Here is a 13,591-nt window from a genome sequence, read left to right as displayed (position 1 = left end):
CCGTCAGCCTGAAAAATCCCACGGTCGAACGCCACGGTCGACCATAAAAGTTTCTGGATTTTTCTCAGGCTCGAAAGTGGCTCGCGGTCAACCGCGAGAATTTCACGGTCGACCGCGAGAATTTCACGGTCGACCACTGCACTGTCTTTTCATTCCCCGATGGCTATTTCCTGCAGCTGTTGTTTGGGGCTTTTTGGTCTTTTGTTTGGGGTTTTTTTGGCTGAGGTTTTGGGAGGCTATAAATACCCCATTGATCTCAGTTATCAAGATAACCAAGAGAGTATTTTAAAACAAGTTTAAAGAGTTTTAAACAAGGGTTTAAGTTTGGTTTAAGTTTGTTTAAGAAGCTTTTAAAGAGTTTTAAACAAGGGTTTAAGTTTGGTTTAAGTTTGTTTAAGAAGCTTTTAAGCATTTGGAAGTCTGAGTTTGTGAAATCAATTTCACAAGAGCTTGAGGAGATCATCTATTGGTGTTTGGACATCCAACTATTCTCTCTCTACCTCTTGATCTATTGAGAAGTTTTCTAAACTCTATTTATAGCTTTGCATCTATTTGTTTGATTATCATTTTATTAAAGCTAGTTTTATATTGAGTTTAGTTGATTTGATTTCACTCATTGTTTACACACACCCACTTGAGCTTATTGTATTTGCATACATTGTATATTTGGGTTGGTGAGAGTTGTAACAATTGAGTGTGAGCTTTTATTGTGTTCTCATCCATATTAGAGAACAATCATTTATTATAATTGTGTTTATTGTGAGAATCACTTTGTAATATACTTGTACACCGAGAGAAGTGTGCGGCGAGAGTCGGGGATCGTCCCAAGAGGAGTGACGTTGGTTGACGAACCTAGGGAGAGGTTGTATCCGAGCACTTGAGGGTTGACGAACCTAGGGAGAGGTTGTATCCGAGCACTTGAGGGAGACACGTCTAGTTCCAACACTTGAGATGGTGTAGAGTGTGATTGCAAGAGTGTTGATTGTAGACTTTTCGGTAAACTAGAAAACCGAGTGTGAGGTGTAAACGTTGTTCGGGTAAGCGTAGAAAACCCGGTTGTGATAGTGGATTTCTCCCCGGGAGTGGGGAGCGGAGACGTAGGACGGAAGGTCCGAACTCCGTGATCATATTGTGTGTTTGCATTGTTTATTTGCACACTATCACTCTTGTTTTGTTTATGTTTATTTCACCCTTGTGTTAAGTTGTATATCCTTGCATAATATCTCATAGTATATCTCATTGCTAGGATATATATCTTGTTCATATTGCATATCCTAGCTCATATATCTTGCTGTATTTCATACTTTCTAGGATAACTTGTTATTAGTTTTAATTGATATAAAATCGGATTAGATTAGCATAAGACCCTAATCACCCCCCTCTAGGGTCTAACAAAAAATTCTTCTCCAAGAATTTGGTAAAGAAACATTGCAAACTATCATGGACTATACAAGAAAAGTCATTGTTAGTAGGTATTTTCTCCATGAAACCATGTCACTTGCATGACCGCCTGATGTGTCCAAGAAAAGTCAATTACAGGCTGAAACTATAAGTATCGGCTACTATCCACGAGAAATTACTTTAATGATATTTTTCATTTCTAGTTTTAGAAAGTAGGCAAAAAAATACTTTTTGGTGATTATGCCTAAATACTAACAAATCAAAGATAATGCCGTGCTTGATTTCGTCAGTAGAAGATAGCAGAAAAGACAAAAGTTTAGAAACGTAGGTATTTACTTGATTTGTTCTTTAGGCATAGTCACGAGAAATATTGTTTGACAATTTCCTAAACTAGAAACAAAAAAAATGACGCAAGCTCGTGTTTCATGGTAGTAGCTGATACTATTTAGTTTCAGGATTGCCTTGGACAGCACAAGGTCACGCTCATGAGATGTTTCATGAAGAAATCACCTGCTAACAACGCATTTTCATAGATAATATATGAGAACTTTGTAATTCCTCTTTAACAGCTTTTTAGAGAAGAATTCGGATACCCTCTTTTGGGTTTGACAACATTTTAAAAATAGAAACAAAAAATATCTTGAAGTAGAGGCGTCATTCGTTAGATTCATGTCACCTCTTGAATCCTTAATACCAATCTCAATCCACAATTTATAAAAGCATTACAACTACAAATTGTATAAACAAAATGTAAACTTCAAAATAACTGTGAAACATTTCATGCCAAACCCTGCAACTTTGCACAAAGAGAGCCCCTTTTGAATCATGCAAATCATAGAGCCATTTGAAACCTTGGTGGAGGACGAAGCATCGGTGGTTGGATAACTCCAGGCTCCCCCAGCTGGCCACAGGCAGCCATCCGGTCATCCCCTCTACTAGGCCTCATGAAGACGACACACCCGGCTGAAGCCAGAAAATTACGGAACTCAACCATCTTCTCATCAGTAGTAGGCCTGAACCGAGATCCACTATGAGGGTTGAAGGAGATCAGGTTAATCTTGCAAGGGATCCCACGGATGAGCTCTATGAGTCTCTTTGCATCCTCAATACTGTGGTCAAGAGGGAAATTTATGACTTCAGAATATATCAGATTTAAAAATAATGTTTAATGAATAAAGCAAGGGATCATGTTTAATGAATAAAGCAAGGGATCATAGATATAAAGAAGCTAAGGCAGCCTTTATGACTGCTAGGTTGCTTGATACGAAGAGTGGGGGAAAAACCGCAATTGCAGCTGTAATTACAATTTACATGACACGGTAAGCCCATGTTTATTTTTTTGATAGTCTGGTTACTATTTTAAACAAATTACAGTCGCAGTTGCAGATGTCGGTTTCACTGCAACAGCAAATCTTTTTCCAACTGGAGTTGCAAAAAGTATGTTTTTGTGAAGTGATTCTTGACCAAAAACAAAAAAAGAATTAATTTTTTAACTACAATTAGAAAAAGAAATGTAGTTTGCTGCTAGAATTGAGATGCTTTATGCTTGTCAATCAGAAGAGACAGAAAAGACTTGTTCACCATTTTCTTACAGTAACCCTCTTGTGCCAAATCTCATGTAAGATCAAGCAGTAGTTTGAGCCTCTTATAAAGTTTCTAAGTTATCATAAATTCCTCTATCAAAACCCTTCACGCTTTCTTCAAATGTATAGAAACACAAGGGTGCAGAAAGCGCAAGAGCACGAGTTATGAAGATTTGAATGCATGTTTTTCCTAAACCTTTACATATAACTATTTAAGTTCAAAGATTGAAGGAAGGCCATATAAACTGAAACAAACTCAGAATTTATAAAGATGAGAAATAGGAGATAATCCTGACCTATCATTTACTCCTGCAAGCATAACATATTCAAATAGAACTTTATATCTATGTTTGGAGCGGATCTCCTCCTTTAATGTCCCCAGAAGCAGGCTTAGATTGTATTTCCGGTTGATAGGCATAATCCAATTTCTTACCTGCACTTTGATAAAAAATTAAGAACAATGTCTTATTCTTTTTTCCAAAAGAAGAAAGGAAACTAAACGAATAAAGAAAATATTATAATACTATCAGCTGGTCTGATGTGAAATTGTAAATTACCTCATCGGTTGTCGCATTAAGACTGACTGCTAGTGCACAGTTAGATTTGCTGAGGAAATGTTTTATCTGAGGAACAAGACCACTGGTGGAAACAGTCACTTTGCGAGGGCTAAAATGAAGACCTTGGTCATCAACCATTATGGCAGAAGCTTTTAAGACATTTTCTATGTTATGAAGCGGCTCACCCATCCCCTAGAACATTAATGAAATAAGGAAATTAAAAGGTGAACAAAATTATCGTCATTATTGAAGGATCATGTGACCGTTCTTCAAACTAAGATTATGCTGATACCACTAAGGCTGGATCTATGTCGTTATTTCTACTTTTTACAGATTAAACAATGGCAAAGTAGAGGGTAAAGTAGATAGAATTGGATATCGGAATCACTATTTCTGAAATTCTATAGCAGCATGAAATTGTCTCTATCTCACATGAAATAGTAAGAATTCACAAAGTGTATAGGTAAAGAGCAAATATGAAGCATTTAAAACATCCTTCTCAAATAAAGCTTCAAAGAAGACACCAATTTCAAAGTTTATATACAACATATAGAGGCATATATTTATGTGACAACATAGCAAAGACCACACGCTCAGAAGTATTTATGACGAGATATCTTAGCAAGATTTAACTGGAAAACAGCTAGTCCATTTCATAGTACAACCTAATATGACCTCCTTCATTCAAAATGCATGAACATGATTGTCTTCTGTGATTGGGAAACAGTCTTTGTCATCTCTCAATGTTGAATGCAATTCCATAGCAAACATGCCCTCAGCCCTTTCTTTCAGATGTCCGATGTCCTTCCATAGTCGAGGAGAATCTTGGAGGTCTCACATGCTTAACTTGCATGACCAATAAGGTAAGTCTTCATATCTCCGAACTAGCCTTCATGAAGATAAGATGCATCCTACATTGTGTGTAGGATCCTCAATATCAATTTTGGCCTCATCGATCTGCGGTTGGGAGCAGACCATGGAATTACTGTGATATTACCATAAAGAGTTATGCTCCATAGCAAAATCTATTTTGGATCAACTTTAGATGATCTAGATAATGATGACTGTGATGACATTCAATCAGTATTTATTAGGATGCTCATATGCTACTAAGAGTCCTTTCAACATCACGTAAATTACTGTCTCAAACTGCAATCATGGATAAGAATGACAACTCTAACTATATCCGTGAAGAGTGGGGACAATAATATGGTTTCAGATATAGGGTGAAGAGAAGAGGTATGGAAACAAGAACCCTAGTTTGAGACAAAATTAAGCACGACATGCAGAACTTCAAAGGATGCATAGACCAAAACAAAGGGCATAGAAGGAAAAGAGAAAGAAAATGGCAAAAAATGATAGAAGTGGAAAGAATTGACGTCAAACTGCTAACTATGCTAGCATATGCCAGTTGGTGGATTTCACAAAGGTGTTACTCTATTAGCTTAAGTAATATTTCCTGAGTTCAAGGCCACTTGAAAGATCTTTATAGCACCATAAATTCCTGTAACATGCACCAGTAAGAAACAATACTGCGAACATGACGTGGTACCACCCCAAGCAGAGTTTTAAATGTCCGACATGTCGCTTCAAAGGCTTACCTCAAGGATATTTTAAATTTTAAATCATATGGAATTTTTTGGGAACATATCAGTGAAATATCGATTAGTGTCAGATATATAAGCTGCTATTTCAGGCCAAACTACCAGCATATTTTGGCAAAAATTCACATTTAAAAAGTTTCAGATTCTAAATTGCATCCAAACTCAATAGTTACAATAAAAAGGGTTTCGGGAAAAATTATCCTAAGCCCTCCATTTCCTTTTCTCCTCTCTTTGAAGTAGTGAATTAGGGGAAATTTTTGCTCACGACGATGCGACACGACAACAAGGCGATGACGACCGACAACCTAATGGCAGCTTTGGTTTTCCACAGCAGCGCCAAAGATCATGTGGTGCCCCACAAATAGCCCCACATTGGGAAATTGATAGAGTTGAAGAAGGCTTAAATGATGGGTCTTGAGAGCCAAGTGCAACATGAGCTAATCAATTTTAATAGTGGATTGAGCCAAACCACGTGTTGCACTAGGTGGGCCTCAGGTAAGGGTGCATTCGGTCTGAATACGACTCAGATATGGTACTTACCATATCCATATCAGCTTACCCATCACAGATACGAATATAAATATATCTTGGTAAGAAAAATGCATATGTATATCTGCTAAAATTGGATACAAATGCGGGTATACATACGGATATATAAGCGAATAAGCATGTAAATACAAAACTGATATGAGAAAAATAGATAATATTGAAAAAAGTATAATTCATGTGACATAAAAGAGTTCATTAATATGTTTGTTATATCTGAAAAGCTAAGGACATCCGGTTCATCAAAATTAACCTCAAATCCATTAATCTAAGGATTAATACTATTACAACATTATGACCAATATGTATTCGGATATTTCAGATACAGATCTAAGTACTTCACTACAAAACCATTCTAACTATATCCTATCATTTGTAGATTTGAGGAACCATACCCATATTCTAACGGATATGATTATGGATATTTTCTTCGATAAAGCTATAGTGTAGGGCTTACATTGCTCACATCGCACTACGGGCTAGCAAGCTTGGAACGTGATAGATCAGCTTTGGTTCTCCCTCCCTCCCTCCTGAAGGTGGGTTTCCTCTATCTCTCATTCTCACCTTCATAGTCTCTCTCACACCAACCAACCTCCCCCCCCTCCCCCTCCCCTCTAGAGTCTCTCTCACACAGAGTCACAACGTAGTACTTCTTTAATTGCCTTTGTAGTGTGTTGATTTAGTTATTCCTCTAAAGTATAACTATGGTGATGATTGCCATGTCCACTGTTTGATAAGGTTAGCTTTTGCCTGATTAGTGTATTGCTCTTGATCTTCTTTAAGCATCATTGTGTGTAGTTCATCCATTTTAGAATTTCTGCCACTCTTTAACTCAAAGTAACTTAATTCCAATCTCTGTTTAACCAAAGGATAGGATACTTAAGAGTTTGTTCTTGATTTTTTTACAACATTTATTTAATTTAAACTCATTTTTTTAGTTTCTTATTGTTTAACTAGTTTTAATTTTTTAGTTTGTTGCAATTTCTAATAGATTAATACAGTTTGAACTTTGAAACTGAAGGAGATAGAAAGTTTATAAAGCTAGTGGGAGATAAGTAGTTTATATATTTGCTAATTTCTTGTTGATAAAGTTTCTTTTAATCCAATAGGAAAAAGAACCGGCTTCATGAAAATCTTCCACAAATCATGATTGAAACGTGTCCCACTCATATCGGGCGCTTACCCATACCCGATACGGGTTGGGTATGGGTATGGGTATGGCACCCGAAAACCCGTACCCAGGTATCCCAGTTAATGACGAATCAAACAACTTTGAGCATGATATTTTATTGCATCCCAAATAGTAGACTAGGTAAGAACCATGCATTATACAATTCAAAACAAAAAGAAATTATCTAATATATCAAATGGATCCCACCTCTAAATAGTAAAATAGAGGAGCAAATATCTAAGAACCCAATGATATGGAACAGATTTACAAAATGAATATGGGTAAAGAAATAATGGAATGTTATTCATTGTACCATTACATTAGGCTTATATCGCTATGTAATTGAGACTTGGTTGTACAGTTGGTTGGAGGGTCTAGATTCATTTTATTACTTTATTAGGAACAATAGACCATATAATTGAGGCTTAATTAAATAGTATTGATATGACCAACCATGCCCTTGTATATATAGGGTTTCATATAGGCTTTGAAGTCATAAACAAAAAAAAAATTCAATAGTCCATTTCCAACAAGGTGTAAAAGCTAGGTACCAAAAACCCCTATTCTTCCTACAGCTTAGAGAGTCATCAATGCAGAATTTTCACGACCGGTATCATCTCCATGCTTTCTTCCTAGGCGGCTTTCTTACTAAGATCTCAGCCTCCTCACCAAACTCCACCTGATGAGGACAAGAAATGACAATTTCCATATTTTATTAGTTGACTTTATTTTATTTTAATTTTTGAAATTTGAATTGTAGTTTAATTTTAGTAGTTGTGTGATTTGAGGGATTGTTGTTTTGTTTCTATTTATATTGCACGTTGTGCACGTAATTTTTCTTTATAAATAAGGTTGTATAAGACTATTGAAAAAAATAAATTATTAAAAATTAAAATGAAAATTGTTTTGGCTTAATTTGGGTGTGAAACCTAGGCCTCGGGTGTGAAACCCTAGGCTAATACCTATTCCTCTTCTTCCAGCCGTCAAACGTCTATCTTCTCCCGTTCATCTCACAACCTCCATTCACCGCTTCTCTCTCCTCTTCCACCCACAACCGACAACACCAACTCATGCTTCCCCATTCTCAGGCACCCCACCACATCAGCCCTCAACCCCAGCCATTCCTCATCTCCTAACAACCGTCGCATCCCCCCGTCAGCCTCTTTCCTGCTCCCTTGTTATCGTCGCCCTGCCTTTCCCCCCTCCTGCATCCGCCACACCAGCCGCCATCCTCCTACAAATCCGTCTCCAGCTTGTTTCCCTCGAGCCACCGCATCCAGTACCTTCTCAAGCCACTGTCCCCACCCCTTCTCTTCAACAAGCTGTAGATCCCTTCCTGCTCTCCTTACCTTCAAGCAGTCGTCGTTCCCGCCTCTGCAAACCGTCAAAACCACCTAACAACCGTCGATTTCCCTCCGTCCTCCACTCGTCGAGCCGCCACTTATTTCATCTTGATGTCCGCTACCAGCCTCGTCGCGATGCCCGCTGCCTGGATCGACCCGACGATTACCCGCAGGTCATCGCATCGCCCTTGTCTCATTGTCGCATCATCATCAGTTCAACACTATCGCACTTGTCGTTAGATCTCCACCTCGTCGTCGTCATTCAGTTCACCGTTGTCATCGCACCACCTCCAAAGGTCTTTCACGTCGAGTCTGTTCAGACCGACAAATGTTTTATTTTCTTTCATCCCTTATTTTTTGTCAATTTTATTTTGCTAATTAATTGCATGAGTATACCATCTCTAAACTCTTTTCATATGTTCATTGTTTGATTAAATTGGTGACTTGAGAGTAACTGAACATGTGACTGCTAAACTTTGATACTGATTGTGGAACTTGTGCCTAATAATGAATATTGCGATTAAATTGATCGAGATTGGAATTATTCATAATTGTCGATGCAAGTTTTGTTAAAATCCATCAGTTACATTAGTTGTTTTAAATTTGATTTCCTGCCAATGATCATGAAGTTTGGTGAAACGGTGTATCATTTGATTTAGATCGCTGAGTCTGATAGACCCCCTGTCCCGTTTCGCATCACCACCTCATCGAAGAAAAAAAAAGAAGCAGCTCTCCATTATTGGTCTGCTCTCCATTATTGGTCTGATCATCAACAAGTACCTTCTCTAATAAGCTAGTGACTTCTCTATGTCTAAGACCTCCACCTCATCTGCAAAGAAAAAGGATCAACTCTCTTCTCATCTGCAGATCCCACCAACAACAGTTCACTCTTTTACAACCTCTCCACCTCTGACATCACCACATTGATGACGAAAAAGAAGCAAAAATTTCCTCTTTCTTGGGTCTCATTATTAATGGATAACTATGTGATGACCTCTACATCTCTAAACATCTACCTCATCTTTGCAAAGGCTCTGTCTCTTCCTTTGTTTCTTCAATTCCTCTTTAACTTGGACTTCACTAAGATTTTATGCTCTAATTTGGAGAGTATAAAGAGTATGGGTGGAAAACGACTGAATCGAATCGGATGCCAATGGATTCAAATTCGAAGAAAACGGCTGAATCGAATCGGATGCTATAGGATTCAAATTTGAATTCAGCCAATTTATTCACATTCGAAGTCGAGTTTGAATCCTAGTCGAATATCTGACTAGTGTTTAAATTTGATTTATTTTAACTATTGTTTACTTGTTAAGTATTTACGAATACTCGATTACCTCAGCTGGTAAATGTGCTAGTTTGACTTGAAACTCGTGTTGAGCAAATTATCATAGATAAGAATAAATTCAAATCCTCTTAATTAATAGCATTCATTCAAAAAATAAAAAAATAAAAAATAGACGAACAAAACTATTTTTTATAAGCATATTTTATATACAATTTGACTTTGTTAGTAACTTCTAATTTGATTGACCTGCTACAAATTCATTACATAAAGTCTTTTAGCATCTATTACACATTTTGCATCTACATAAAATCCTTTCGTGCAATTATTTTAGTATTTAAAACTCCTTTATTTTAAATTACACATTTTGCATCTACATAAAATCCTTCCGTGCAATTATTTTAGTATTTAAAACTCCTTTATTTTAAATTCGAAACGAAAGTTATAAATTTATTTTAATTCAAACAAATACCAATCTACATCTATGTACACTTATCAATAACTTGATCAAAGTTAAATTTAACTTCCAATAAAATTTGATGACCTTAATCATAGGATTAAATAATTAAAAGTCTATTTATGATTGACAAGTTGTTGTCCTGATATATGTGGAAATGATATACATCTCAAGCATAAGTATATAGGACGAGTAGAGTTTGTAAGGCATTAAATTTATAAGACTGAACGTAAAACATAAATAAAAATTTAATAATCAAACAAATTGAATATACATCCGGCTAAATTATATACATTTATGAACTGAATACTATAATTTATTCGCTTATTGTTAAATGAAGTAATGAACTTATGAATTGAATAAGACCGAATACTTTGACGAATTGTTAATGAAATGATTGTTAATTATTTGATTTGTTTCCATCCCTAATATTAAGGAGGATTGAGTAACGAAATGTCTAGATTAATTATACTACTACGTCAGGAAAGTTCTATAATGTAATTGGAGCTCGATTATAGAATTGATTACATATTCTAAATTCAAAATGCCACTACATTTGGAATGTTTGCCATAATTTAGGTTTGATTAGGATTGATTTGAGGGTACGTATTAGTATGAATACCATATTTTTCTTATGTAAATATGGCTTCACCTGTACCTTGAAGAAAATAAAAGAAAATGCAATACTTCATTTATAAAAGAAATGAATTATTGCATTTTCTCGTTTAAATCTTCAAGGTACATAAGATTACCTACTTATACAGGACGTTCATTCATAACACAGCTTTTTGAATCAATCAAGCCCAAATTATACGGTGAAGCATTCCTAATTTAGTGGTACAACGAATCTACGCCATCGAATCCTACAGTCAAGCTATAAGTTACATTGTCAAACATCTCTAACATAATGAAATTTACATCTAGACAATCCATTATTCATTACTTTTTAGACTCCACCACGAGTGCGTACATATTAGAAGGTGAAGTTAGAGACAGGATGAAGAAATAGAGGTTGAGACCAAGCTTTTACAAACATGTTAACTAGCTCGACAGAATAGGCAAATGGAAGAGTTTAGGTAAGTTCAAGATTTACCTATCAGTTGGCCATCAAAGAGAAGACCTTTCACTACTCACAGAGAAAAGCAGAGTTATTTATTCTTTTCTTTTATCAATGGCGTGAGATGGCACAGATCGAAAGCCCACCGGAGAGGACTCATTGATGATAGGATTCACATAGGAGAGAAGCAATAGCTTCTTTTTCACCGTCGATGAGCTGGAGATATCAGAGAAGAAGATTGTTATCCAGGAGAATCACCAATGATATGACCCACAAAGGTGAGGAATAATGATGCTTCTTTTTTCTTCATCAATAAGGTGGAAGCGGCATAAATGAAGGGGTCGATAAAGAGAGGACCAATTGATGACAGGAGTCCTGGGGAGTGTAATTGTTTCGTTTTCTCCGTTATTGAGATGGAGGCACCTGATATGGAGATACTACTAGAAAAGGGGCCTAGCGATGATCGAACCAACAGAGGAGAGAGGAGTGAGGTGGTACATATGGGGCAATCCTCCTCGATGGCAATGAAATATCAAAGAGAAGTTCTCCAAGACTAGGGAGTCCGACTCGGCTACTATGTTAAAAGAATGAGCTACTGCAATTTTTTCAAAACTATCTTCAAGGCACTGAGTGCAATTTATACAATGACATGATTGTCCATAGGAATATGCTCCAACTGATGATACAATCAAGTGACAGGTATAAGCTCGACGTTCCAATATAGTGACATAATAAATCTAGAAGTTCCAAACAATTCAATAATCAAGCCGAAATTATATAATCAAATATTCTCTATAACAAATATTGAACCTATACAATTCGTTATTTGTTACTCCGTATAATAATGATTTTAGGAGCGTTTTTCTAAATATGAAATTTTGATTGTGTGTATTATGTCCTCAATCTAACCAATAAGCGTACTTGTTCAAAAGTATAACAATGAATTCTGGGTTGACCATTATGCACAGTGTTTTCTGTAAAAGAATATCAAACAGGAAAAATCAAATTAAGAAAAATGAGCAAACAAAAACATGAAAAGTTTAAGATCTAGAACTTACATTATAGCATATAACGTGATATATCACTAACAAAGCTTATGCGGCTATAGCCTTCTTCCCAACCATTGCAGGATGCTATAATGAAATGATGTTAACATTGCCAACAAGAAGAAGAAATGAAACATAAACCGCTGAGCATCTGCAGGCTAACATTAATAAATGGCAAGTTTTCTGATATGAATACTAAAATTATACAAGGGAACATCTTTTTGAGGTCTGTCGCAGACTCACACATAGCAAAAACTTCTTACTTTTATGCCTACAAGACTACGAAATATTTTTAACATTAATTACTGGATTCAAAATGCTAAAAGTAGCTAAAATTAAGGTTGGAAGATTAAATATAAGAAACTATTATTTTGTACTTATGCACTTGTTTTTGCTTTACCTCATATATGTATTAAGTTTGTATTAGACATAACAAAGTAATACTCCATATGATCTCGCATCATTTCATGATGTGTCCATTGTCTAGAAAATGCATATGCAGGTTTGTAAAAAAAGCAGCGGAAATAATAACAACAAAGCCTTTATCTCAAATTTGTAGATAAATTTGTAAGGTCAACTACATAAATCTGATTTATTCATTTAGTTCTATTTAGGATTGTCTCCTTCATCAAGATAACCAGTACCATATCTATCTTAATTGCTTCCTCTTTCCTCTATTAGGTATAAGATATACCGATGCATTTTTTGGCCTTCATTACATGTGACTAAACCATCTCAATAGATTTAATCTCATTTTATTTTCAACAGAAAACATACTCATTATAATTATAAAGCTATGAGAATAGAAAAAAGGATGATGATAAACAAAATAAATGGGTGTAAGTGGGATGTTAAAAGTTAATTGCTCACGCCTTGGCTATAGCATACATTCAAAAATAATAATAATCAAATAAATATGAAGCATATCCATGTTTAATCCGTCAATTTACGATCGGTAATAACAAGCCATTATACCACCTCCAGTCTAACTCCACCCCTCTGCAGACACAATTAGCTCTAATACCAATTGTTGGCCAACAATTAGCTCTTATACCAATTGTTGAGAATCAGCCATCGGCATGGAGGCTATCATGGGTCTCTTAAGTAGATTTTTTTCCATCTTACTAGGGCAATTGCTCACCTCGGCAATAGAGAAACACCGAGAAAAGAAATATCCAAGCAAATAGAAAACTAAACCATGCAGAAAAGTAATTTGATGCTAGAAACACAAGCTTCATGTGGTTCTACAAGCATACGTCCCTAGGGAGAGATTCAAATCTTCTTTATTCCCAGATATTACAAAGATTTGATCTTCCTGCGTTCTTCAAGGAACCCGCAAGAAAACCTCTCTCGATCTCACCTAAAGGTCCTCATAACCCTAGATTTTTTTCTCTTTTGTTTTTCTCTACAACTCTTACAATATGCAACTCTTTTGGCTCTTCTCCGAATTAATTTACAATGAATCTTTCAAAGGGTATTTAAATGGTATTTCCCCTATCTTGAATTCATGTAGGATTACTTATTTGACTTGGGTTAACAAA

The 13,591-nt window shown here is 36.0% G+C and overlaps 1 protein-coding gene across 1 annotated transcript in view; it reads right to left on the bottom strand.

Annotated features, from left to right (window-relative positions):
- LOC109840734 (dual-specificity RNA methyltransferase RlmN-like) overlaps nucleotides 1,926–13,591 on the bottom strand; it is an 18,764-nt gene continuing 7,098 nt past the window's right edge. Inside the window, 3 exon segments of the mRNA XM_020409479.1 lie at nucleotides 1,926–2,510; nucleotides 3,281–3,417; nucleotides 3,542–3,733. Coding sequence (XP_020265068.1) covers nucleotides 2,234–2,510; nucleotides 3,281–3,417; nucleotides 3,542–3,733 — 606 coding nt within the window. The 3' untranslated portion in view covers nucleotides 1,926–2,233.

Source organism: Asparagus officinalis, chromosome 5 (assembly GCF_001876935.1).
Source record: "Asparagus officinalis chromosome 5, Aspof.V1, whole genome shotgun sequence".
Lineage (NCBI taxonomy): Eukaryota > Viridiplantae > Streptophyta > Magnoliopsida > Asparagales > Asparagaceae > Asparagus > Asparagus officinalis.
Note: the sequence above shows the minus strand (reverse complement) of the source record. Positions and strands in the feature narration are given on the sequence as shown.